The sequence below is a fragment of the Spermophilus citellus genome, assembly GCF_964194105.1.
Source record: "Spermophilus citellus genome assembly, chromosome: 4".
In the NCBI taxonomy this organism is placed as follows: domain Eukaryota; kingdom Metazoa; phylum Chordata; class Mammalia; order Rodentia; family Sciuridae; genus Spermophilus; species Spermophilus citellus.
The window spans coordinates 205,190,958-205,218,701 of NC_138185.1; the positions used below are offsets into that span (position 1 = coordinate 205,190,958).

General features: G+C 32.4%; 1 protein-coding gene across 1 annotated transcript in view; it reads right to left on the reverse strand.

Annotated features, from left to right (window-relative positions):
* CEP128 (centrosomal protein 128) overlaps nucleotides 1-27,744 on the reverse strand; it is a 414,945-nt gene that overhangs the window by 333,575 nt on the left and 53,626 nt on the right. Inside the window, exons 9-10 of the mRNA XM_081292429.1 lie at nucleotides 27,539-27,611; nucleotides 10,647-10,763 (exon numbers count right to left, since the gene is read on the reverse strand). Of these exons, the coding sequence (XP_081148555.1) occupies nucleotides 10,647-10,763; nucleotides 27,539-27,611 (190 nt within the window). The remainder of the gene's footprint in view (nucleotides 1-10,646; nucleotides 10,764-27,538; nucleotides 27,612-27,744) is intronic.

Genomic DNA, 27,744 nt, shown 5'->3' on the forward strand with positions numbered 1-27,744 from the left:
AAGCATGAAAGAATTCTACAACCAGGGTTGGGGCTGTAGCTGAGTGTTAGAGCACTTGCCTAGCATGTGTGAGGCACTGGGTTCAATCTTCAGCACCATATAAAAATAAACAAATAAATAAAAATAAAGGTATTTTTTTAAAAGACTCTATAGCCAAAATACACAAAAATGAGAATTTTAATGTTAGTATACAGCAGGTGTTTAACATGTAATAAACAACTTGTCATTTTTTTTCAAATGCAGAAAGCAATAAAGTTTCAAATTTAAATTTTAAAATAGCAAATAGTTAAATGTTAGATTTACTTCAGTTGCAAGGTTTATGCGAAGTACACTTTCAAGAAACCCTAAGACCTAACAGTATGTATTTATAAAATCAGTTTTTTATGAATCCGTTTCTATAAAAAATCATATTCTATAAAATTTATAGAATCAGTTTTCAAGTAAGTTGGGCAACTTTAATAAATTCCTATTAGGTCACAATTGATGATTCAATACTGACGCCTAGTGGTTAAAAGCATGTAGTACTTTCCTAGTAAGTATGTATCCTATGACTTTTATCAATTTGAGACTGAATATGAATTATGTGAAAAAAATAAATTAAGAGATCTTGTCTTTACAAACACTCAGAAAAAGCATAAAGGAAAATATTGTATCTGTAAAGTTTCTTAAAAAGTCTTTTCTGTCCATTATTTGCAGTACCTCAAAACAAAAACTATTCACACCATTTGCTGTTGACACATGAACAAATAGTATGAAATGTCAGTTTACTCACATTGACAGAGATGAATTCACATTTCTCTGGAAATAGTATTTCAGAAATATTATTTTAAAGAGACCTTACTTTTAGAATTCATGTATCTGGGTAGATGCACTCTAAATGTCTTTTTTTTCCTAACTTTTTTATATACTAAAATATCACAAATCCAACTGTATTTATGAAGTTTTTAATATGATTTGGGAAAAAAACAAACTACTATGATCAAATTTTATTTGGGATTAAATTCTTACAGAATGTTTGTGGGATTTTTAATTACATCATCTAAACTACTCTATATTAAACTTCAAAGAAGTTCAAACTGTTTAACACCACTTTCTTCTCTGCAAGAATGGGAGCAAAATACAATGTATATAAACCTTTGTTTGAAAACAATTTTTCATCAAGAATTTCATATGCAGCTAAACAGACATTTACATTTGAAAACAACACTCATGCTTTTAGTAACTATGTATTGAGTACTAGTATACTGTGAGATTAACACAGTACCCCATGTCTCAGAAACAGGTGAACATTATGAACAAAGTCCCTGCCAGTGAATCCACATTCTAGTGAGGAAAGCATATAATAACATAAAAAAGCAAATTATAATTTGTGTTAAGCACTATATAAAAGTAATGTGTGATAGTGAGTGGGAAAGTTTAGAAAGAGGGAAGGGGCAAGAAAGTTCTTTCTGAAGAGGTGACAATAAGATCTGAAAGATGAGAGGAATAAGTTATGTTGAGTAAGAAGAAAAGAGCCCCAATAAGACACTGAGAAGAAACCTCTATGGTCAGAACACAGGTTTCTTATAATAATTTATAATAACTTATGTTTAAATTTTCAAATAGCTACCAAATGAATGGATATAAAATCTACAACTTCAAAACCAATGAAGTACATAAATAAATATTCAAAATACTTCAATCCAACAGAAAACAGTAGGGGCAAAATAAACAGAGAAGATATTTTCAAATGTATCAATAATCATAATTCATATAAAATGGCAATCCAGCCAATGAAGACATAAATTAGCTAATTAAGCTTTCTGCTTTTTCAATCCAGTTAATAAGTGTTTATAAGAAAAAACTAAAACTACAGAGAAAGAATAAAAATACAGAGAAAAAAAAATCACATAACATGAGAACAGTAACCTTAAAAAATGGTAATACTAAGAGGCTCACCAGACAAGTTTTTTTTTTAATTAAAGATGTAAATTAAATTATAAGAAAACATAGGCTCTAAATACATAAAGCAACACTGAAAATCACAGAGAGAAACAATCATTATAATGGGAGGCTTCCGACTGAAACATTATAAAAGAACACATAAAAATTAAAAAAGAACAAATTAAAATTAAAATGAAATTTAAAAAGAACGCATAAGAACAACACAATTTACAAACTTGACCATACAAAATTTATATTTAAGTATGTGTGTGTCATATATTAACACCAGAAATTCTGCACCCAAAAAAAAGAACATCTATTCGTTTCTTTATAAAAGAAAAAGCCATTTAACTAGATCAAAATGAATAATTTTAATTAAAGTCTTAAAATAAACGTAAACAAACTTTAAAATTCAAAAATGTACTCCTAAATAAGTCTTGAAAAGGGAAATCATAATAGAAATTATAAAAGAAAAACTTGGGGAAAAAACTACTCTATAATAGTTCAAGACCTGCAGTAATTTAGTGATAAATTTACAGTATTAATTTTAAAAAGAGAAAAATAGTTTTTGTTTTTTTTTTAACAGTTCTATCACTGACCTATACCCCTGGCTCTGTGTCAGCTTTTTTTTTTCTTAATTGGTGATAGCCCTTTATTTATTTATATGCAGTGCTGAGAATCAAACCCAGTGCCTAACACATGCCAGGCAAATGCGCTACCGCTGAGGCACAGCCCCAACCCCAATAGTTCAGTTTCTAATGTGCATCTAAAAAGCAAAAACTAATTCTAAAGAAAAAAATAGAAGGAAAGTAATGAAGTTAGTAATGTCAGCAGACACTGATAACTAAATAAATAAAGTTGGTCAAAAAGTAAATTAATAAAATGAATCATATTTCCAACAAGACAAATGAAAAGGAAAAAGTAATAACTAAATAATACTAAAGGACGAGGATTGCTTTATAAAATACATTTTAAAACAGACAAAAATAGGTAACTTATAAAATCATGAGTTAATTACCAAGTTAATAAAAAAGACTATATAAACTAATAAACATTACAATCAGTGAAGACTTTTGGTATGAAAAAAATAAAACGAGAGTTTTAAAAGCAACATTAAAGAGACAATCTTTCTCTTAATGTACAAGGAAACAAAAAAAGAATCTATCCAACTCAATTTAAAAGATTAATGTAACCTTACTTCTAAAACCAAAAAAAGGCAGTGCAAAGAAAATTACAAATTGATCTCAATCACAAACATAAATATAAAATTATTAAAGAAAATACTAGCAAATTAATTCAACAATGTAAAAAAATCACTATATTATAACCATATAAACTTCTCAGGAATGCAAGGAAAGCTCACATCTAAAAAACATAGTCAATCAGGTCAATCAAATTTAAATACCAGAAGAAAACTAAGGCAGCAAAAGTATTTGATAAATTTCACAATTAATCATAATTTTAAAAGAAAGTAAGCAACAGAAAGCTCCTTTGCCACAAAACCAAGGGTAAATATCATAAAAGGAGGTTAACACTTCAGAAATATATAAATATAAAAATAAGTCAAGAATTCTTGCTATGTTTCTATTCAACATTGTACTTTAGGTTTTAACCATGTGATAAGACTAAATTTTAAAAAACAAAAGAAAATAATAAGGAGTATAAATTGTCTTAAGTTGCAAATGATTATTGAAACAACATACATAAAAATGCTAATAAATTAGGAGAACTAACAATAAAATTAAGCAAGATTGTTGGATATAAAAAAAATATATAAAATCAGCTGCATTGCTGTATATTATAGTCAATCAGAGATGCGACCAAAGAAAGCATCCAGCTTCTGGTAGGAAGAAAAATCATAAAGCACTTCGAAATAATATAAGGTATATAAGACCTTTCTATAGAAAATTATAAAACATTATCATAAAACACAAAAGACCTTCTGTGTTCAAATTAATCCACATATTTAATACAATTACAATCAAAATGCCAGTAGGATTTTTCATGGAGCATGAAAAAAAGTTTTCATTATCATTTCATTATCTCCTATCAAGTAGGAGATAACTATTAAAAAAAAAAAAAAAAAAAGATGACTTAGGCTATGGAAACAAGAGGAAAGGGGTAAAGTGAATGGCCAGCAAAAGCTTTGTGATTCAGCAGTGGAAAGATAAATCACAGTATGGTTCAGAACTATCAGTCTTAGAAAAGCTTCCATCCAAAATAAGGGAGTCTCAAAAGGAAGTCCAGGAACGGGGTTAATGTAGGAGGTTAGAGTATTTTCCTCAATAGGTTCTCCTTTTCCACAAGTCTCAGGGGAGATGATAAAGCTATTAATACATTAGAAAAATATCCTTGGCTCTGTGGAAGTTCCTCCCTCAATGAGGTCAAACTAAATACATCAATGAACAGTACCCAACACTTTTTGTTTAAGTCAGCTTTTTCGCTTTTGTGACTAAAACACATGAAAAGAAAAATTAAAGAGGAGGAAAAGTTTACTTTACAGTTTCAGAATTTTCAGTCCATAGACAGTGGCTCCAATCATAGGGACTCAAGGTGAGGCAGAACATCACGGAGGGGGTACATCGAGAGTGCGGTACAGGGAAGCAGCTCAGGGCATCACACCAGGAAGCAGAGAAAGAGACTACACTTGCCAGAAACAAAATATATACCCCAAAGGCACACTCCCCATGACTCGCCTCCTCTATCCATACCCCACCTGCCATTAATTATCACTCAGTTAATCCCATGGGGGGAGTTCATTGGGGAGAGTTCATTCACTGAGTTAAGGCTCTCATAACCCAATCATTTCTCCTCTGAACCTGCTTGTGCTGTCTCATACATAAGCTTTTGGGGGACATCTCACATCCAAACCATAACACCTTTCTCATGTCCATATTACCCTGTATCTCTGCAGACACAGTAACATTTCTGGGCAAGGATGAATAGCTACTTCTTCATTAGATTTTTTAAAAATAGGTACACATGACAAAAAACATCCAAAAAAATACAATATAAAATTATTTTACTTTTCTTCATATAGCCTTATTTTGTTGATAAGGCTCCCATATTCTAGTTTCCCACTAGAAAACAGACTGAATGCTACTGATCAGAGCTCCAACCTTGAACATTTTAATAATTCCTTAATTTCTACCAGCTTCCACCAAGGTTCCATATCCTTGCCTGCCCCACAGATTTCTCCACCATGTACCTTCAAATTTTAGGGCACCTAAATTACCCTAAGTCATATGCAAGCAGAATATTCTTCACAGGTACAATGAGAAACTAATAATTTAATATGCTATGAAATACTCTGAAAAACATATAAATTTACTCCCAGCATTTACCTCATGTTTTTTATTTTCAGCAATTCAACTGAAGATGGAAAAATAACATTCAATTAACTTGAAACTAATAAAACAAAATAAACACTGAACAGAAATTCTCAAGATGCCTAGCCTAAAGAAAACGTTTATCTAGAATTTTGAATCTATAAAAACATTTTTTTGGCTTGTGCTCAACAGTCTGAATCTCTCTTTCCCAATGCTACTATGGCCTATGCCTACCCTCACTTTGCTGAGTTACATTACTATAAAGAATCTGATCAAAAGGAGCTTATAATACCAAAATGTATACTATAGTTGAACAAACACTTTATGGCTTATATTATGTTTCGACAAGGAAAGACTGGTGGTTTTAAGTTTAACAACATTGAAATTTGGGAAAAGTGAAAAGTACTAGAACAATAATTGAAAATTTAAAAATAGATAAAAATATTATTGTATAATCTCTATAAAATGCTCATCTTTCCTTAAAAAGAGAGACAGAGAGAGAGAAGGGGGAGCAGGCTTCTACTGAGATATCAAAACATGGTAATAATTCAAAATATGATTCAGTACTGATTTTATTTATTTCCTTTCTTCTACTGTTTTTGATGTTGACTTATTCCTCTTTCTCTAGGACTTTGAGATATAATGTTAGGTCATTTATTCGTTTACTTTATTTTGTAATGAATGAGCTCAATGCAATGAACTTTCCTCTTAGTACTGCCTTCATAGTGTCCCAGAGATTTTGATATGTTGTATTGGAATTCTCACTTACCTCTAAGTATTTTTTGTATTTTATCCTTGATTTCTTCTGCTATCAATTCATCATTCAATAGTATATTATTACAGGTGAAAGAGTAGCTTCTATTTTTTATTTTATCATTGATTTCTAATTAATGAAACTAATTAACAAAATTCCTAATTTCATTCCAGTATGATCTCATAGAATACAGGGTAATATCTCCATTTTTGTATTTACTAAGAGATGCTTTGTGGTATAAGATATGGTCTATTTTAGAGAAGGATCCGTGTGCTGCCAAGAAGAAAGTGTATTCGCTTGTTGATGGATGAAATAATCTATATGTCTATTAAGTCTAAATTATCGACTGTATTATTTAGTTCTATAGTTTCTTTAGTTTCTGTTTGAAAGATCTATCCAGTAGTGAGAGGGGTGTGTTAAAAGTCACCCAGTATTATTGTGTTGTCATCTATTTAATTCTTGAAATTGAAAAAGGGTTTGTTTGATGCACATAGATGCTCGCTCCATTGCTTGGGGCATAAATATTTATAATTATTATGTCTTGCTGATATATAATTCCCTTAAGCAGCATGAAATGTCCTTCTTTGTCCATTCTGGTTTACTTTGCCTTGAATTCCACCTTATCTGAGGATGGAAACCCTGCTTGTTTACCCGATCTATGTGAGTAACATGTTTTTTCCCATCCTTTCAACTTCAGTCTATGAATGTCTTTGCCTATAAAGTGAGTCTCTTCAAGACAGCATATTTTTGTGTCTTGTTTTTTTTTTAATAAATTTTTTTACTTGTTGATAGACCTTTATTTATTTTTTAAATTTTTTTAATATTTATTTTTTAGGAGTAGTTGAACACAATACCTTTATTTTTATTTATTTTTATGTGGTGCTGAGGATCGAACCCAGAGCCTCGCACATGCTAGACCAGCGCTACCATTGAGCCACAACCCCAGACCTAATTTATTTATTTATAGGTAGTGCTGAGAATCAGACCCAGTGCTTCACACATGCCAGGCAAGTGCGCTACCACTAAGTGACACCACAGCCCCAAGGGTCTTGTTTTTTAATTCAATCTGCCAGTCTATGTCTTTTGATTGATGAATTTATGCTGTTAACATTCGAGGTTATTATTGAACTGTGATTTGTATTCCTGGTCATTTTGGTTTATTTCTGGTTTTTAATTTGACTTAGTTTCTCCTTTGATTGATTATGCCTTTAGTGTAGTTCCTCCCTTTTCTGGTTTTCACCTTTTTTTTCATTTTATTCTCATGGAATATTTTGTTGAGAATGTTCTAGAGTGCAGGCTTTCTAGTTATAAATTCTTTTAACTTTTGTCATGGAAGGTTTTTATTTCATCTTCAAATTTGAAGCTTAATTTTGCTGGATATAAAATTTTGGGTTGGCATCCATTTTCTTTCAGAGCTTTTAATATATTATTCCAGAACCTCCTAGCTTTGAGGGTTTGGGTTGAGAAATCAGCTGAGATCCAAAATTGGTTTCCTTGTATATGTAATTTGATTTTTTTTCTCTCACGGCCATGAGCTGCATTCATACTGTTAAAGTCACATGAAGGCCAGATTTTCTTAACTTAGTAAGGACCTTCACTGGCCTCCAGACCAAGACACATCATAATGAGAATGACTAACATACAGAATAAGGATAGAATCTTCTAGCAGCTCAAAGGAGGCAGCAGACTGCACAGTGCAGATGACATTCTTTTTCCAACCAGGACAAAAGAAACAGAGAGTGAACAATTCCATAAAAACTCCAAACAAGAAAAGGAAAACAGCCCCCTGCTTTACCTCCCAACCAATTTCCAATGATTAACACTAGGTTTTGTACCCAGTGGTAAGAAATAAAGCAACCAGAATCTAAGGACTTCATTCGATCACTGAAAGGCAGCAGGCTATAGCCCAAACAAGAGACTGCTTTCCTACAATATGACATTATACCTAGAAATCTCTCATCATAGGATTTTTAATGAATTCTCCCATATTCTAACAATTATTAAGTATCACAATTTTCACTAACATTGATATATACATTTTGAGGAGGCTAAAGAACATAGTGACTAAAAATCCAGTCCAATATACTCAACTGTAGATTCAATTTTCCACCACATGAAGAAACAAAATACATCAATGACTATTATCATATAAGAATTTCCATAAGTATTTTTTAATATAAAAAAAGAAAGCAAAGCATTTTCTCTCCTTAAGCATGACCTTTCCAAAATATTCTAAACCATTTAGCTTGGGAGCAGGAAAATGCCTAAATTAATCTTTTCCAGCTTCTACTGTACTGTTTATAATCCGAAACTACCTTTTAAAAATGTATAGGTCACTGCTTATATTAAAGTGACAAAATATGAAATTAAACAGTTCTTATCAACAGTGATCCTCTATTGTATTGTCAGAGATGGAATTCCAAATCACAGCTCAAGCTTTTAGTCAAATTGACAATTACAATGCAAATACTGAGGCTTTGGTTTCTTAAGAATAGGGGTGGGAAGCAATCTTCCTCACCCTCTTTCTTTGTAATTTTGTGCATTCTTCAAAGAGAGGAAAATAAGTATGGAAAATTTCTCTAATTTTCTCTTGCAAAAAAGAACAATTGTCTCTTCAGTACTATTCTTATGCTTACCAGATGCAATTTGCTTTGAGAACAAATGTATAAGAATCAAGGTTTAAAAAAAAGGGATGTGGGGGGCTACCCACATGCTGTATCTAATTATTCAACAAAGTATCCTCTTGTAAGTAATTACCAAGTAACAAGTGTATGTCCCCTTTTGTGAAATGGAGAAAAATGGAATTTTAGAAAATAAATCCAGGTTTTTGTTTCAGCTTACATTATAATTTAAGGATTGAAGTTTTATTTTGAATTTTGCATTGGCAGTTTCTCCTAATGTTTAAAAAAATTGTCAATTTATAAAGGTTAATGATCTGCAAGCACACATAAGTGTATTTTTAGAACTTTAAGGAAAAAAAACTTATATAAAAGAAAATTTTTCCATTTGCTTTTAACCTTTTGGCTTTCTTTTTGTTTATGGCTTTTATATTATACTTTATGTATAAACCTAAGAAACATTTAAAGGAAATTTCAACAAATTAATTTTCTAAAATAACAGTAGTGAAATATAACCAATTTAATAAAATAAGAACCCATGAGACTACACTAATATAAATAGATACGTAGGAAGTTCTTCCTTATAGTAGGATTCCATAAATGTAGATGGAATTATGGACTTTTCAAAATCACCACTTGCCACCATTCACAGAAATAATAGTTTCAGGAAAAGGATCAATACTATCAAGTCTCAGATAGTCTCTTCATAAAAAAAAAAAAAAAAAAGAATAATAATAGTAACCTTCCAGTGAAGAAACCTGCAGGCAACATCATAACCAAGGGTTCAGTTTTCACCGATTATGGAACCCATCAACCTCACATAGCTTCTTATGTGATACTCTGAAAAGGACACCAGTTATCTGGATTTCCTGCCAAAAGTCCATATCCTGAATGTAGTCTTGAAGAAATATCAATAAGCCCAAAATGAAAGATATCCTCCAAAATAGCTAAGACCCTGCAAAGTCAGCATGAATAAAAACTGAAAATCTATCCTAGATTAAAGAGAATAAATAAGTTTGTGTGAACCTGGATTTTCATCCTGGATGGAAAAAGAACAATACTAGCAAAATTTGCATGAGACCTATAGATTAAAACACAGTATTATACTGATGTTAACTTTGATTTTTATCATTGTACCATAATTAGAGAAGAAAACATAACAAATTACTTAAATGTAAAAATACTTAATTATCTGTGACTTTCTCAAAAATGTTTTAGAAAAATATTATATACATATATAGATAAAGAAAGGTGATAAATCTGGCAACTATGAATACCAAGGGAATTCAAGTAAAGATTACACAGAAATTCCTTGTTCTAATTTTTAACTATATCATAAACCTGAAATTTCAAAACAAAAACAGCTAAAGAATAACATTCTCCATTTCAAATTGGTTTGAAGATAAACAAATTCAGAGTTAGGTACTTCCATACAAGGACATATCATCAATTCTGTAGGCCCTGTGGGCTATACATTCTCTATCACAACTACTCTGGCACTGTGTCACAAAAGCACTCATAGATATAAGTGAATAAAAGTGGCTGTACTCCAATAAAACTTCATTTATAAAAACAGACAGTAGGAAGCCAGATTTGGCCCCTGGACCATAGTTTGATGGCCCCTTTGTCTAGTCCATGGCATGTGTTAAGTAGTAATTCCACTTTCAGTCAACATTCCTTAAGCACATGGCACGAGGTTAAGTGTTTTACTTGCATTAACTCAATTATCCTTGCACCAAACTGATCAGGCATATGGTTATTATTTCCATTTTCCACAAAGGAAACTAGGATCTACAGAAGTTTAAAAAAAAAATGCCTGAGGTCACACAGATAGCAAATATGAAACAAGTTAGGGCTGATTCTACACACTAAACTATTTATAACCAATATGCTATACTTTTTCTCATAGAAATATGATTATACTGTCATTTTCAGCAACTAAAGAATTAAATCAATTTTAACATTATCTAAATAACTACCTAAATTCAAGATTTACATTCCAAGAAAGCACTTCTCACAAACCTCCTGTAACTGCAAGGACATGATTCCCAACTGATCTTGACGTCTTTCCACCAGCTCTCTTTCGGTGCGCATCTCTCTTTGTATTTCTTGAAGCCGTCGTTCCACTCGATCGGAAACCTCAATAAAAATAAGGAGAAACAGTGACATTATAGTACTGGTAAGACACCAAATTGAGGAGATATTTTATGTCAGATACCTATTACCTAAAGCATTTTTTAATTTTAACTTATATGTAGAATCCTTTCTAATGATCATATTGTAAATAAATAAATAAATAAATGAAAGATACCCAAAAAATCAGTCATTATTCTTCAATTAATCCACACTTGGGTCCCAGTAACAAACTACAATAATTCAATTGCTCAGTTAAGAATAATACACTAGAAAAGAGTGCCCTCTGGTGATTTAAGGGAAGATATCAATTCTGCCAACAATTGCATTTAGTACCCAATTAATGATGGAACTGTTCTGTCCATTCAGTTCTTTTTCACTTTTTGTATCCATGTGCATGACCTTCTTAAGAAGGTATTAATGTTTTTGTGCACCAAATAATTAAAAGGACTTTTCATCAGCTTGTCAATGTTTTCAACTGTCATTTGCTCAAAAGATAAAAAGCCAAAGTCAAATTAAGAAGTGTTTAATTGGAACTCTAAAATAAACATGAAAGAATTTTTCTCTGATACAAGCTTTTCCTCACTAAAAGTTGTTCAAATTCAACCACATTTCACATGTATTCTTATATAGCCCCTAAATGAAATTTACACTATTTTGCCAATGCATGTTTGTGCAGGGGGATACAGTGAATAACAGACATTCTGTGTTCATTTAAAAGCAGCCCAGTTATTTAAAAATTAAAGGAAAAAAAACCTTTTGCAACCAAGTCTGTGTTTGACAAAGTCATGAAAAACTTTAATGGGACAATAGAAATTTTTGACACTGGATTTTATCATGGTTGCACAGTTCAGAAAATTAAATTAAAAAAAAAACACTAAATTGCACATCTAAAGCAAATTACATTTATGGTAATTTATATCAACTTGTTTTTATAAAATATAGGTAAAGATAAGTTTAATTGATCAATAAATGCTGAGGAAACGTATATCAAAAAATTAGCACCTTACTAAAAACTGTAAATACACTCCTTAGCAATAAGACATTCATTTGTCAGTAAAGTAGAAGGGTAAAACAGTGGAAGGAAGGAGAGGAAAGGTGGCACAACAGACTGAAATGGAACAAACCAAATTCCATGCATGTATGATTGTGTCAACACGAACCTATCTGGTATGTATAACTATAATGCTCTAAAAAAAGAAATTAAATATAAATAAATTCCATGAGGTGAATGGCTTCTATCTCTAAGAAGGCAGTGTTTATCACCAAAATTAAAGTCATTCAGGTAACCACATACTAAAATGAAAATACAAAATTATGCAGACATTAGAAATTTCACCACAGCAAGCACATGCTATACACAGTTACTCTACATGGAGAATTCTTTTTGTTTCTTTAGTAACAATTCTAATAAAACATAATTAGATGTTTTTAAGTACATACATATTATGAAATAATTACCACAGTCAAGCTAATAAATATACCCATCATTTCTCTTAGTTACCATTTGTATGTGTGCTGTGGCGAGAATACTTAAGATCTACTCCTAGCAAATTTCAGGCTTACAAAACAGTCTTATTTACTATAGTCACTATGCTGCACATTAGACCTCTAGAACTTATTCATCCTGAAAAGCTGAAACTTCATACCTTATGACCTTCATCTCCCCATTTCCCCCTACTCCACCAGTGCAACTATCATTCTACTCTCTGATCTATGAAGGAGAAATTTTAGATTTTACATATAAGTGAGATCATACAATAAAATAATGTCCTCCAGGTTCATCCACGTTTGTTACTAACAGGTTTGTTTCAACAGACAGGATTTCCTTCTTCAAAGCTAAACAATGTGTGTATGTGTATGTGTATGTGTGTGTGTGTGTGTGTGTGCGAGCGTTGCTATTTCTTTATCTGTTCATCAGTAAACCAGGTTGTTTCCATGTTTCCTGATTTTGGATACTGATAATAATGCTGCAATGATCACAGAAGTGAAATTATTTGATCATCATTCTATTTTTAATTGTGTTAAACAGTTTCTGGCATGGGTCCCAAAGACCTCTACTTCCGGATATTCATGAACTTGTGTAATTCCCTCTCCTGAGTGCAGCTGGCCCAAGGAACTTGCTTCTAATTCTGAAAATAGCACAAAAATCTTTGAATGACACTTGATGATTAGATTATAAAAAACTAGCTTCCAACTTGCTTTTTCTCTCTCACTGGTCCTCTTCTAGCTTGCTTGTTCTAATAAAGCATACTTCCATGTTATGAGAAGCCAAGATTTAAAAAAAAAAAAAAAGCCCCTAACAGGTCATGAGGAACTGCTGAACAACTAGAAAAAGAACAAATAATTTCATGTCAGCAGAAAGAGGGAAATAATAAAGATCAGAGAAGAAATAAATGAAATAGAGACAAGAAAAACATAGAAAGGATCAATTAAACTGGAAGTTGGTTTTTTAAAGATAAACCAAATTGACAAAATATTAGCAGACTAAATTTTTTTAAAAAGTGAATATTTATATAAATACAATTAGAAATAAAAGAGGAGACATTATAAGTGATACCACAGAAAGACAACAGCTCATAAAAGACTAATATGAATACCAACAAATTGGCTAACCTTGGAGAAATGGATAAATTCCCAGAAAATACAACATGTGAGGCACTGAGTTCAAACTTCATCACCACATAAAAGAGAAAATAAATTAAATAAAGGTATTGTGTTCATCTACAACTAAAAATATTTTTTTAAAAAAAGAATGCATCATAAAGAAATAGAACAGACCAATAGTGAAAAGGACATTGACTCAGCTATAAAAATTTTTCCAACAAAGAAAAGCCCAGAATCTGAAGCATTCACTTGTGAATTCTACCAAACATTTAAAAAAGAATGAATTCCAATTCTTCTCAAGCTCTTCCAAAAAATTGAAGATGAAATCAATAAATGTGATATACCAAACTAACAAAATGAAGAATAAAAATCATATCATCATCTTGATAGATGCAGAAAAAGCATCTCATGTAATCTGACATGCTTTCATGATAAAAATCTTGAACAAATTACAAAAATTTTGAACAAATTTCAAAGCAATTGAGGTCTTATTTGGTAAACCTACTGATAAGATTTTATTCAATGGTGAAAAACAGAAGGTTTTCCCTGTAAGATCAGGATGCCCACTCTCAACACTTACATTTGATATAGTTCTAGAAGTCCTAGCCAGATCAATTAGATAAGAAAAAGAAATAAAAGACATTCATATCAGAAAAGAAGCTTAACTATCCCTATTTGCAGATGTCATAATTTTATGTATAAAATTCATACAAAACCAAAAAAGACCTCAAATACACAAAGCAATCTTGAGTAAAAAGAACAAAGCTGGTAGAATCACATTTACTTCAAAATATACTATAAAGCTATAGGATTCAAAACATCATGGTACTAGAATATAAAAATAGATAATGCGGGAGAAGGCTAGGGAAGAATAGAGGAAATTTGGACTAGACAGAGAGGAGTGAAGGAAGGGGAGGGGGGACAAAGTGAAAAAGACAGTAGAATGAATCAGACATCATTACCCTATGTGCATATGACTATGTGACTGGCGTATTTCTATATCATGTACAACAAGAAGAATGAGAAGTTATATTCCATTTATGTATGATATGTCAAAATGCATTCTACTGTCATGTATTACTAATTTGAATTTTTAAAAATTAAAAAAAACAGATAACCTAGCCTAACTGAACAGAAGAGAGAACCCAGAAATAAATCCATTCATTTATAATCAATTGATCTTCAACAAAGGTACTAAAAATGCACAAAGGATAAAGGACAGACTCTTCAATAAATGGTGTTGGCAAAAATGGACATCCACAGGCAAAATAATGAGAAGAGACCTTTATCTCACATTTAAAAAAAAATCTACTCAAATGGATTAAAGTCTAAACCCAAGCCATGAAACCATAAAACTCTTAGGACAAAACAGGAAAAGAACTTCTTGACACTGGTCTGGATATGATCTTAAAAGCACTGGCAACAAAAGTAAAGACAGACAAACTATAGTGCATAAAATGAAAAACACCTGTACATCAAAGCAAATAATCAACAAAGCAAAGAGACAACCTATGCAAAAGGAGAAAATACTTGGAAACTACATTACTGATAAAGGGTTAATATAAAAAACACATAAGGAACAGAAACAACTTAATAGCAAGAGAAAAATTAAAATGCTCAACTAATTATCATGGAAATGCAACTTAAATGCAAAGTAAATCTACAATGACATATTATCTTCAATCTGTTAGAATGGCACTATCAAAAAGACAATTATAACAAGTGTTAGAACGTGGAGGAAGTGGAACTGTCATACACTATTGGTATAATTTTAAGTTAGTATAATCATTATGAAAAACAGATAAAATTTCTTCAAAATATTAAAATTAGAACTACTATGTTATCCAGCAATCCAACATACAGATACTTTTTCAAACCCCCATGTTCAATGTAGCATTATTCACAAAATAAAGAATCAACTTAAATAGGCACTGACAGATGGATGGATAAAAAAAAAACTGTTAAGCACAAAAAATGGAAAATTATTAAGCCTTAAAAGGAGGAAATCTTGTAATTTGCAATAAGATGGAGGAACCTGGAAGACAATTATGTTAAGGGAAAGAAGGCAAACTCAGAAATAGATACTGTATGATCTCACTTACCTGTGGAATCCAAAAATCCATAGACAGAAAAAAATAAAGTGATATTTGCTGGGGGTTGGGGGTTGCAGTAGGGAATAAAGATTTCAGGACAAAAATATTTTGGTTAGCCAAAATGAATAAGGTCTGGCTATGTATTTGCAAAGGATGGTGATCATAGTTAATAATGATGTATTATACACCTGAAAATTGCTAAGAGAGTATATCTTAAATATTTTCACAAAAAGAAATGATAACTACGAGGTTATAGATGTTAATTAGGTTGACTGTGGTAATCTTATAATATATACATATAACAAAACATCATGATATAAGGATAAATATGTTCCACTCTATTTGTCAATTATACCTAAATAAAAGAAGTTCTAATTATAAAAATGAGCCATATCTAACATATTGTAAATGCAAACTCTAATTCTATAAGCCATTTTTAGAAATTTGCCTCACCAATTTACCTTTTTATGTGCAAAATGGTACATGTATAAAATCGTTTATGCAGTTTTGTATATACATGAAAAAGATTGGAACCACCTAAATATCCACCCATAACAAGTTAAGGAAGTTATGAGATATTTTTCACTCAATGGATTACTTTCAGTACTAAAAGAAAACAGAAAGCCCATTAGATCATTATATGAAGCAATCTCAAACCTCAAAAATATATCAGTGCAAAAAGGCAACATCCAGAGCACTATGTTTAGTATGCTAAATGCTACAAATTATGTAACTAAAAGGGGAGGAGGAAGGAACTCTCTTAAGTGGTAAGTTTTCACTGAGGACCTAAATGACCAGAGGAAGTCAACCAGGCAAAACTTTGGGAAAAGAAAAGACACTGCAAAGACTCTGATGTAGAAATAAGATAAATTCAAGGTATATCAAGAAAGTCAGAAAACATAGGCACTGCAAGGAATGTGGAACAAAAGAAACCCAGAAAAGGTTTTTAAAAATTGGGGGATAATTCAATATGATGAATATTTTTTTAAATAACTTTGCCACTGTGAGGAGCACAGGGGCAAGAAGGGAGCAGAGAGATCAACTTAAGTGCAGGCCACCACAGTGAACCCACTGAGAAGTGATGGGGGCTTCAAGAAAAGTATTAGAGGTAGATGGAATTAGACAAGATTTCAGAAATTAAAAAGTATTTTGTAATGTATGGGAAGAATGGTATAATGAAAAGGATCTAGGGTGAATCTTAGATGATCAGCTTGAGCCAATGAATGGAATGTCACGCAATTTCTTGAGACAAGACCAAAGCAGGAGCCAGTAAACATTCTTAAGTAGAAGGGTGAGGATTCTGATCCTAAAGACATTTGTAACATTTGAGTAATGAGATAATTCCCAATAACTCTTATTTTAAAGAAAGCATTTAATACTTTTTCACTTTCTTATTTCTGAGACTAAAGGAAAAAATGCTAATAATGTCATATACTAAAAAATTTTTATCAGAGACACGTATTGATTAAATATACTACTTAGTCATCAAAAAAATCCTACATTTTCACATTTAGTTATAAAAACAGCAAAATAACAGATTTTTAAAGTCAGTATTTAACAAAAAGAAGTGAAACAAAAGCAAAGGCATTCTGTTAATGAGACTGTATTCTAACTTTTTTTTTTTTTTTTTTTTTTTTGGTACCAGCAATTGAACTCAGGGGTACTCAACCACTGATCCTCATCCCCAGCCCTATTTTGTATTTTATTTAGAGGCAGGGTCTCACTGAGTTGCTTAGTGCCCTCACTTTGGCTGAGGCTGGCTTTGAATTCGCAATCCTCCTGCCTCAGCCTCCCCAGCTGCTGGGACTACAGACATGCACCACTGGGCCCAGCTACATTCTAACTTGTTAAATATGTTGATGCTTCCAATTTTTAACAATACTTGACAGTGTAAAAGCCACTTCAATAAATATTTGTTACATATCTTTCTGTTGTAATCTATGCAATATTCATATTATCCTAAATGCAGCATTTACAGAATTTTATTAATGATCAACACATTCAGAAACAACTAGATCTATGTTTACTTTTTTAACAGTGACTCTATTAACACTAAAATTAAATTGACTTTGTTCTACATAAATAAACAAACTTCAAATGCATTTATCTCTCACTCAACTGGGTAAAATCTAGACAACAAATGAATTAAAATCTTCCCCATGTTATGAGGTCTATGCAATATTGTTCAGTTATTATCACAATTAAGTGTTAACAGAAATATTCATAATAATATCATCTAAAACTAATAACTACTCCCTTCAAATGGGCAGTTTGAAACAAGTAAGTAGAAAAAAAACTATGATTCATAAATATTAACAAATCAGATTTTGGCAAATGTGACAGCAACTAATACTTTTTCTTTTTTTGCCTCTTGAAGAAAAACCTTTCACATAAACTTTCAAGATATATCTTAGTTATCAAAATAATGCATGACAAGCAATTGTAGCCTCAGAATAATATACAATAACTGATTAACAGTGCATAGCTGGGTCTGGAAGGACACGCCTGTAATCCCAGCAATTCGGGAGACTGAGGCAAAAGGATCACAAGTTCAAAGCCAGCCTCAGCAACTTAGCAAGACTCTAAGCAAGACCCTGTCTCAAGGCAAAAAAAAAAAAAACTAACAAGGGCTGGGAATGTGGCTCCATGATTAAGTGCCACTGATTTTATTTTCTGGCAAACAAAAAAAGAAAGAAAGAAAAAAGAAAAAAAAAAGGCCAAGAATTGAGCTAAAGCTTAAAAAAAAATTAAAAAGGAAAAAAAACAGTCAATACCAGTAGAAATTGATAAAGGAAGTCATTTATTTCCACTTTATTTTTGTACAATATTTAAAAGGTTTCCACAGTGAGTTGAATGTGCATCACTTTGTTAATTTTATTTAAACTTAAATCTGGAAGGGGGAAAATAGTTGCAGCCCCTGAGAAATTTAACACTCAAATAAGAAAATTGCATCTTCTCTGACAACATGCTATGATGAATTCACAAATATAATACTATATGTCAGAGTTATAAAATGCAAACGCTGACTTCAATTGGAATAAGTAACAAAATCTACGTTTTCCTCAGTTGCTAGACATTACACTCACAGTAAGACTCTCAAATACATGTAAGATTATATTGATTAGTTTTATTTGCTATGTGAAAGAAATTCAAATGAAATAACTGTTCATTTGTGTTTCTCATCATGTGGTGAAAGGCAAAATAAAAATAAAAAAATAATATGTGCTCGGTAAATTAACATTATTATCAAATCCCAAATTCAAATCTTAACATTAAAAAAAAAAAACTATGGACAAAAGTTAAAGGCATTCCCTCTAAAATCTGGAACAAGACAGGGATGCCCTCTATCACCACTTCTATTCAATATAGTTCTCGAAACACTGGCCAGAGCAATTAGACAGACGAAAGAAATTAAAGGCATAAAAATAGGAAAAGAAGAACTTAAATTATCACTATTTGCAGATGACATGATTCTATACCTAGAAGACCCAAAAGGGTCTACAAAGAAACTACTAGAACTAATAAATGAATTCAGCAAAGTGGCAGGATATAAAATCAACACACATAAATCAAAGGCATTCCTGTATATCAGTGACAAAACTTCTGAAATGGAAATGAGGAAAAACACTCCATTCACAATATCCTCAAAAAAAATAAAATACTTGGGAATCAACCTAACAAAAGAGGTGAAAGATTTATACAATGAAAACTACAGAACCCTAAAGAGAGAAGTAGAAGAAGATCTTAGAAGATGGAAAAATATACCCTGTTCATGGATAGGCAGAACTAACATCATCAAAATGGCGACATTACCAAAAGTTCTCTATAGGTTTAATGCAATGCCAATCAAAATCCCAACAGCATTTCTTGTAGAAATAGATAAAGCAATCATGAAATTCATATGGAAAAATAAAAGACCCAGAATAGCAAAAGCAATTCTAAACAGGAAGTGTGAATCAGGCAGTATAGCGATACCAGATTTCAAACTATATTACAGAGCAATAGTGACAAAAACAGCATGGTACTGGTACCAAAACAGGCGGGTGGACCAATGGTATAGAATAGAGGACACAGAGACTAATCCACAAAGTTACAACTATCTTATATTTGATAAAGGGGCTAAAAGCATGCAATGGAGGAAGGATAGCATCTTCAACAAATGGTGTTGGGAAAACTGGAAATCCATATGCAACAAAATGAAACTGAATCCCTTTCTCTTGCCATGCACAAAAGTTAACTCAAAATGGATCAAGGAGCTTGATATCAAATCAGAGACGCTGCGTCTGATAGAAGAAAAAGTTGGCTCCGATCTACATATTGTGGGGTCGGGCTCCAAATTCCTTAATAGGACACCCATAGCCCAAGAGTTAATAACAAGAATCAACAAATGGGACTTACTTAAACTAAAAAGTTTTTTCTCAGCAAAGAGAAACAATAAGAGAGGTAAATAGGGAGCCTACATCCTGGGAACAAATTTTTACTCCTCACACTTCAGATAGAGCCCTAATATCCAGAGTATACAAAGAACTCAAAAAATTAGACAATAAGATAACAAATAACCCAATCAACAAATGGGCCAAGGACCTGAACAGACACTTCTCAGAGGAGGATATACAATCAATCAACAAGTACATGAAAAAATGCTCACCATCTCTAGCAGTCAGAGAAATGCAAATCAAAACCACCCTAAGATACCATCTCACTCCAGTAAGATTGGCAGCCACTATGAAGTCAAACAACAACAAGTGCTGGCGAGGATGTGGAGAAAAGGGTACACTTGTACATTGCTGGTGGGACTGCAAATTGGTGCGGCCAATTTGGAAAGCAGTTTGGAGATTCCTGGGAAAGATGAGAATGGAACCACCATTTGACCCTGCTATTGCCCTTCTCCAACTATTTCCTGAAGACCTTAAAAGAGCATGCTACAGGGATACTGCCACATCGATGTTCATAGCAGCACAATTCACAATAGTCAGACTGTGGAACCAACCCAGATGCCCTTCAATAGATGAACGGATAAAAAATGTGGCATCTATACACAATGGAGTACTATGCAGCAATAAAAAATGACAAAATCATAGAATTTGCAGGGAAATGGATGGCACGAGAGCAGATTATGCTTAGTGAAGCTAGCCAATCCCTAAAAAACAAATACCAAATGTCTTCTTTGATATAATGAGAGCAACTATGAACAGAGCAGGGAGGAAGAGCAGGAAGAAAAGATTAACATTAAACAGAGACATGAGATGGGAGGGAAAGGGAGAGAAAAGGGAAATTGCATGGAAATGAAGGGAGACCCTCATTGCTATACAAAATTACATATAAGAGGTTGTGAGGGGAATGGGAAAATAAACAAGGAGAGAAATGAATTACAGTAGATGGGGTAGAGAGAGAAGATGGGAGGGGAGGGGAGGGGGGATAGTAGGGGATAGGAAAGATAGCAGAATACAACAATTACTAATAGGGCATTATGTAAAATTGTGGATGTGTAACCGACGTGATTCTGCAATCTGCATTTGGGGTAAAATTGGGGGTTCATAACCCATTTCAATCTAATGTATGAAATATGATATGTCAAGAGCTTTGTAATGTTGTGAACAACCAATAAAAAAAATGTTAAAGAAAAAAAAACTATATTTCAACCAGACATGAGCATAGCTCACTAAAGTCTCCAAGGACCTCAGCAATATGGAAGATATATGAGTTTGGATCAAATAAAGTAATGGAATCTGATTTATATATTTAAAAAAAGATTTAAAGAGTTTCACTTCCAAAAATGACTTACTGGATAATTTAAGTGATATTTTCTACTAAAAATAACTAGAAAGAATATTTTTTTAATTATTTTATTGTTGGTTGTTCAAAACATTACATAGTTCTTAATATACCATATTTCACAGATTGATTCAAGTGGGTTATGAACTCCCATTTTTACCCCGTATACAGATTGCTGTGTCACATCAGTTACATTTCCATTGATTTACAAATTGCCTTTCTAGTGACTGATGTATTCTGCTGTCTATCCCATTCTCCACTGTCCCCCCTCCCCTCCCCTCCCCTCCCCTCCCCTTCTCTCTCTCCATCCCCTCTACTATAAATCGTTTCTTCCACTTATATAATTTTTCTCCTACTCCTCCTTTCCTCTTATATGTAATTGTGTATAACCCTGAGGCTCACCTTCCAATTCCATGCAATTTCCCTTAACTCTCACTTTCCCTCTCGCCTATCATCCCTGTTTAATGTTAATCTTCTTCTCCAGCTCTTCGTCTCTACCCTGTCCTTGGTTACTCCCCTTATATCAAAGAAGACATTTGACATTTGTTTTTTAAGGATTGGCTAGCTTCACTTAGCATAATCTGCTCTAATGCCATCCATTTCCCTCCAAATTCTATGATTTTGTCATTTCTTATTGCCGAGTAATACTCCATTGTGTATAAATGCCACATTTTTTAATCCATTCATCTATTGAAGGGCTTCTAGGTTGGTTCCACAATCTTGCTATCGTGAATTGTGCTGCTATGAACATCGATATAGCAGTGTCCCTGTAGCATGCTCTTGTTAGGTCTTTAGGGAATAGACCGAGAAGGGGAATAGCTGGGTCAAATGGTGGTTCCATTCCCAGCTTTCCAAGAAATCTCCATACTGCTTTCCAAATTGGCTGCACCATTTTGCAGTCCCACCAACAATGAACAAGTGTACCCATTTCCCCGCATCCTCGCCAGCACTTGTTGTTGTTGGACTTCTTAATGGCTGCCAATCTTACTGGAGTGAGATGGTATCTTAGGGTGGTTTTGATTTGCATTTCTCTGACTGCTAGAGATGGTGAGCATTTTTTCATGTACTTGTTGATTGATTGTATGTCCTCCTCTGATAAGTGTTCAGGTCCTTGGCCCATTTGTTGATTGGGTTATTTGTTATCTTATTATCTAATTTTTTGAGTTCTTTGTATACTCTGGATATTAGGGCTCTATCTGAAGTGTGTGGGGTAAAGATTTGTTCCCAGGATGTAGGCTCCCTGTTTATCTCTCTTATAGTTTCTTTTGTTGAGAGAAAACTTTTTAGTTTGAGTAAGTCCCATTTGTTGATTCTTGTTATTAATATTTTTTAAATTGCCAGTGGACCTTTACTTTATTTATTTATATGTGGTGCTGAGAATTAAACCCAGTGCCTCACACATGCTAAGGCAAGCTCTCTACCACTGAGCCACAACCCCAACCTGAAAGAATATTTTAAGTAAAAATATTTTAAGGCACTGGAGAGCTAAAAATAAGAACATATGAGACAAAAATGCAAAAGAAAAAACCCAGAGAGGTCAATTCATCTTTTAGGACCACACGTCCCCCCTGAAACATCAAACCATTTCAGAAAAAGCACCTAAGACACAGACGCTCCAGAAATTTTTTGAAAGATTTGTGAGCTGTTAGGGGTAAAAAACTAGAGTTAAGAACCTCCGAAGGAAAAGGTTCCTGGTTAATCACATCAAAAGCTCAGGCTACAAAAGCAAAAATAAATTGGACTATATCAAACCAAAAGGAGAAATAGTCAGCAAAATGAAATGGCAACATACAGACGGTATCTGCAAACCATATATCTGATAAGGGGTAAATAGTCAAAATATATAAGAAACTCATTGAACTTAATGGTGGAAAACAAATAATCTAATTTAAAAATCAACAAAAAACCTGAATAGACTGTTCTCCAAAGAAGACATTAAAATGACAAGCAAATATAAGAAAATTGTTGAACTCAATCATTAGGGCAATGAAAATCAAAAGAACTGAGATACATGTTACACCCATTAGGATAGATATTATCAAAAAGACCAAAGAAAACTAAAGTTGTTGAGGGTACAGAGGAAAGGGAACTCTTTTACACTACTGAAGTTTGGCCCAGCCATTCTGGAAAACAGTATAGAGGTTTTAAAGAAATTAGAAATGCAACTACCATACAAGTACCATATAACTCTTCTGGGTATACACCCCTAAGAAAATGAAAACCCCCATTTTGTAAATATATTTACACTTGGGACATGTATATTGAAACAAACTCAGAATAACCAAAATATGGTAACAGCCTAAAGGTCCACAGATAGACAAGTGGATAAAGAAATTGCTGCATACATGCAATGGAATACTATTCAGCCCTTAAAAACAACAAGATTTTGCCGTTTGTCACAACATGGATGAGAGTTCAGGACATTATACTATGTAAAATAAGCCATATACAGAAAGAAAAATATTGTATGGTCTCACTTACATGTGGAACCTAAGGGGAAATCTTTCAAATATACAGAGACAAGAGGACAAAGCAGTGGTTGGGAGGTGGGTGCAGGAAATAGAAAGATATAGGTCAGAGAATCCAAAATAGTAAATATGTAGGATGAGCAAACTTAGAGGTCTAATGTACATGAGGGTTATAGGTAATAAAATTGTTTTATATATGAAACTCACCAATTTCTGCAACAAAAAATAAAACAAAAAAATGCCACTATCAGATATGATGGACATTATCAATTTATTTTACTCTAGAAATATTCTATTAGCTACATATATCTATTAATATCATGTTATATATCTTAAATCTATAGAATAACAATTTTAATAAATAAATGATTACATGAAATTTGAGTTGTTTGGGGTAGAAGAAGGGCAGGGATGAACAGAAAGAGGCAGAAATTTTAGGAGTGATAAATGTCATCATTTTGATTATGGTGATGGTTTCACAGGTACATACTTATGTCAAAACTTATCAAATTGTATACTTTAACAATGGACCATTTGTCATACATCCATAATATGTCAGTAAAGCTGTTTAAAAAAAGACAGCTCTAAAACATTTAAAAGATATGCTGTATTCATGAATTATAAAACTCAATATTGTAAAGATTTCAGTTCTCTCCAAACTAACCTTTAGAAACAATTTATATACCTATATCACAACTTGCCAGAAAGCAACAGTAACCAAGACAATGAGATATTGGCACTGGGACACAGGAATAAACCAGTGTCAAAGACTCCAGAAACAGATTCTTGCATACATGAACATTTGATTTATGACAAAGACAGGACTGTAAAGTAATGGGGCAAGTGTGGTCCTTTCCATAAATGAAACTGTGTCAACTGGAGAGTCATATAAAATCTATTCCCCCTACCTCACACTGTCAATTCCAAATAAACATTAGCTCTAAATGTGAAATGTTAAGACAATAAGCTTCTAGAAGATTACATGAGAGATTATGTCAATGATCTTAAGAAACAACTTCTTAAACAGGTCAGAAGAGGTCTAATCACAAAAAGAAAAGATTGAAAATTGAACTACATTAGAAGTCCACATTAAGAAAGTTTTTTAAATGAAAGAAAATAACTTGAAGAGCGGAAGACAACATCATAATACACATAATTGACCAAGTGCTGTTGTAAAAACATATAAGAACCTCCCACAAAAAACAAGCAATTCAATAAAAAAAGTGAACAAAATATTCGAACTGGCATTTCAAAACAGAAAATATGCAATAACCAAAAACATGACAAGATGTTCATTATCATTAGTAATCATGAAAATACAAAGGTAAACCAAAATAAGTATGATAACATCAACACCTGTCATAATGGCTACTGAACAACTGGTAATGGCATGTGTAGAAAGGTTGAAGAATGTCAGGTGCGGTGGTGCACACCTGTCTATAATCCCAGCAGCTCAGGAGGCTGAAGCAGGGGGATCCCAAGTGCAAAGCCAACAAACATCCAATAATATAATGTTATATATCTTAAATATACATATATCTATATACATATATCATATACATGTATGTATGTGTCTGTGTGTGTGTGTGTATATATCTATATCTTAAATATACACAATACACAACAGCAAGGCACTAAGCAATTCCGTGAGACCCTATCTCTAAATAAAATACAAAAAAGAAAAAAGAAAGGATGAAGAATAACATGAATTTTCTTATGCTGGTAGTGGTAGTATAAATTAGTGCAAGCACTTTAAATCTATCTAGATACCATCTACTACTGAATTTGAACGCATCTTCCATGCACTCCAACAGAAATGGATGTAAAGTGCAATAAAATACTGAATAAGATTAGTCAAAACAGTATTATGACCAAAATTCAAAGTAATTTAAATATTTACCATAGATTGTAAAATGTATTGCAATATATTCATGCAAAAAAATACTAACAAGCCAAAAAATAAATTTTAAGAACCTGAAGAACCCAAAACAGCAGCCATAAACAGCACCATCATAATAAATATTTTTTAAAAAGTCACACACACACACACACACACACAAATGGACAATAAGATTCCATTTACCAAAACCCCCCAAAATTTATAGGGTTAAAAGTTCAAATAGAGGCTACCTATAAAAGGGAGAGTTAGTGATTGAAGAGAGCAATGAGGAGGCTTCCTAGCTAATATTCTATTTCTAAATGAGGTGGTTACATGTGAGTATTTACCTTGTTATAATTCATTGAGCTATACAGTTGTCTGTATTTTCCTATGTACATGTGCCTCCAATTTTTAAAAACTAAAAAGATGACAAAGCTTCAGCAGTTTTGCCATCATGTGACAGGTTCCACACTAGAATTTGTGAAAAGAGCCACACTGTCATTTAGTAAGATAAAGAGGACTTCATAACTATATTCTTAAATGTGTACATTTAGTTTCTATTTAGATGGTATGTTAATTAAACAATGCCATAGACTTTTCTTACTTTGTGAACCACTACAATGAACTAAGAAAATCACCAATATGTTGATGCCAGAGATGACCTTTTTAAGTATGTGATGTTTTAGGTATTTTAAATGGGTACAATTTAAACTAAAGGTGCTCTTGACATATCTGGGGGGAAAAAAAAAGAGGTATGCCACAATCACACACCAGGTGCCACATGCTCACACACTAACTACGAAGATTATGTCTATTTCAACAGAAAGATAGGCACTATATCTTCATCTCCCTGCAACTATTCACAGAGAAATTAGTACCAAAAATACAGAAGGGGGCTGGGATTGTGGCTCAGCGGTAGAGCGCTCGCCTAGCATGCACGGGGCCCTGGGTTTGATCCTCAAAGGTATTGTGTCCAACTACAACTAAAAAAATAAATATTAAAAAAAATACAGAAGAAAGGTGATCTTATGTAGATGAGCATTGTTTCATATTTTTGAAATGGGCAAATTTCACAGCAAGCACAGTAAATGAATTGATCTCTTTGAAAATAGAGCATATCTCTTAGCACATGAAGCCAACACATTCAGACCAGACTCTAAAATGAACTCAACCAATATATGTAAGAAACTGTAAACACAATTAACAGGAGAAAAATAATCTGCTTTGACTAGAAAACTTACAATTTTAATTAAAAAAAAAGTAAAGAGAAAAAAATTCTAATTTTCTTTACTTTGAGATAACAAAAAGCATTCTGGAAAATGAATGATACACATTGCTCCTGAAGTTGACAAATTTGTTAACAGTTTAGTGGCAATTTCTATTGATACTCTTCTCAAGAAAAAAAAAATATATCAATGACATGGAAAAAGTGAACACTATACATATTTTATTTTTACTTTAATTCTACCAATAATAATGACTGGATACAAATAAATCAGTGAATAATGTCAACAATCTCTGTTTGCAATAACACTTGGGAATTAAGGCATTTTCAAACAAAACAGCAAAGAGGTCTTCATAGCAAGTATTATACATTTACCCATTTGAAAATAATTAATGGAGAATGCTCCAGAGACTGTTACAGAAATATCACTTAATAAAAGCTATGAAAAAAATCACTGATCCAATAACATTTAAAATCTCTTTCAAATATTCATAAAACTGAATATTAAAAAATTAAAAATTAATTCTCTAAAATACTACTCTAAGATACATTAGCCTTAAATTCTTAAAATTCATGACCATTTTATAAAAGGCACAAAAGCATAGTTTTAGATAAAATGGCATATAACACACTAAAGTTTAAGCTCTGCTAAGCCTCATTATGATTATGACGAGCCTGGCCACCTCTTTTCAAATACATGTGAAATAAATTTTTTTTATAAATAGAGTCCTCACCACTTCTTGCTTCTGGGTTTCATTAAGTTTTTCAGTCAATTGTTCCAAAACCCTTTTTGTTTCGGCATCAGACCTAAGCAAAAAATGAAAAAAAATTTAAGTTGGATATCTGAGAAAATATACAGAATTAGGGAAATTTACAATATAATTATAGTTGTTACATAATATTCTACTGTAGTGGTTCTCAAACATTAGTAAGTGTATAA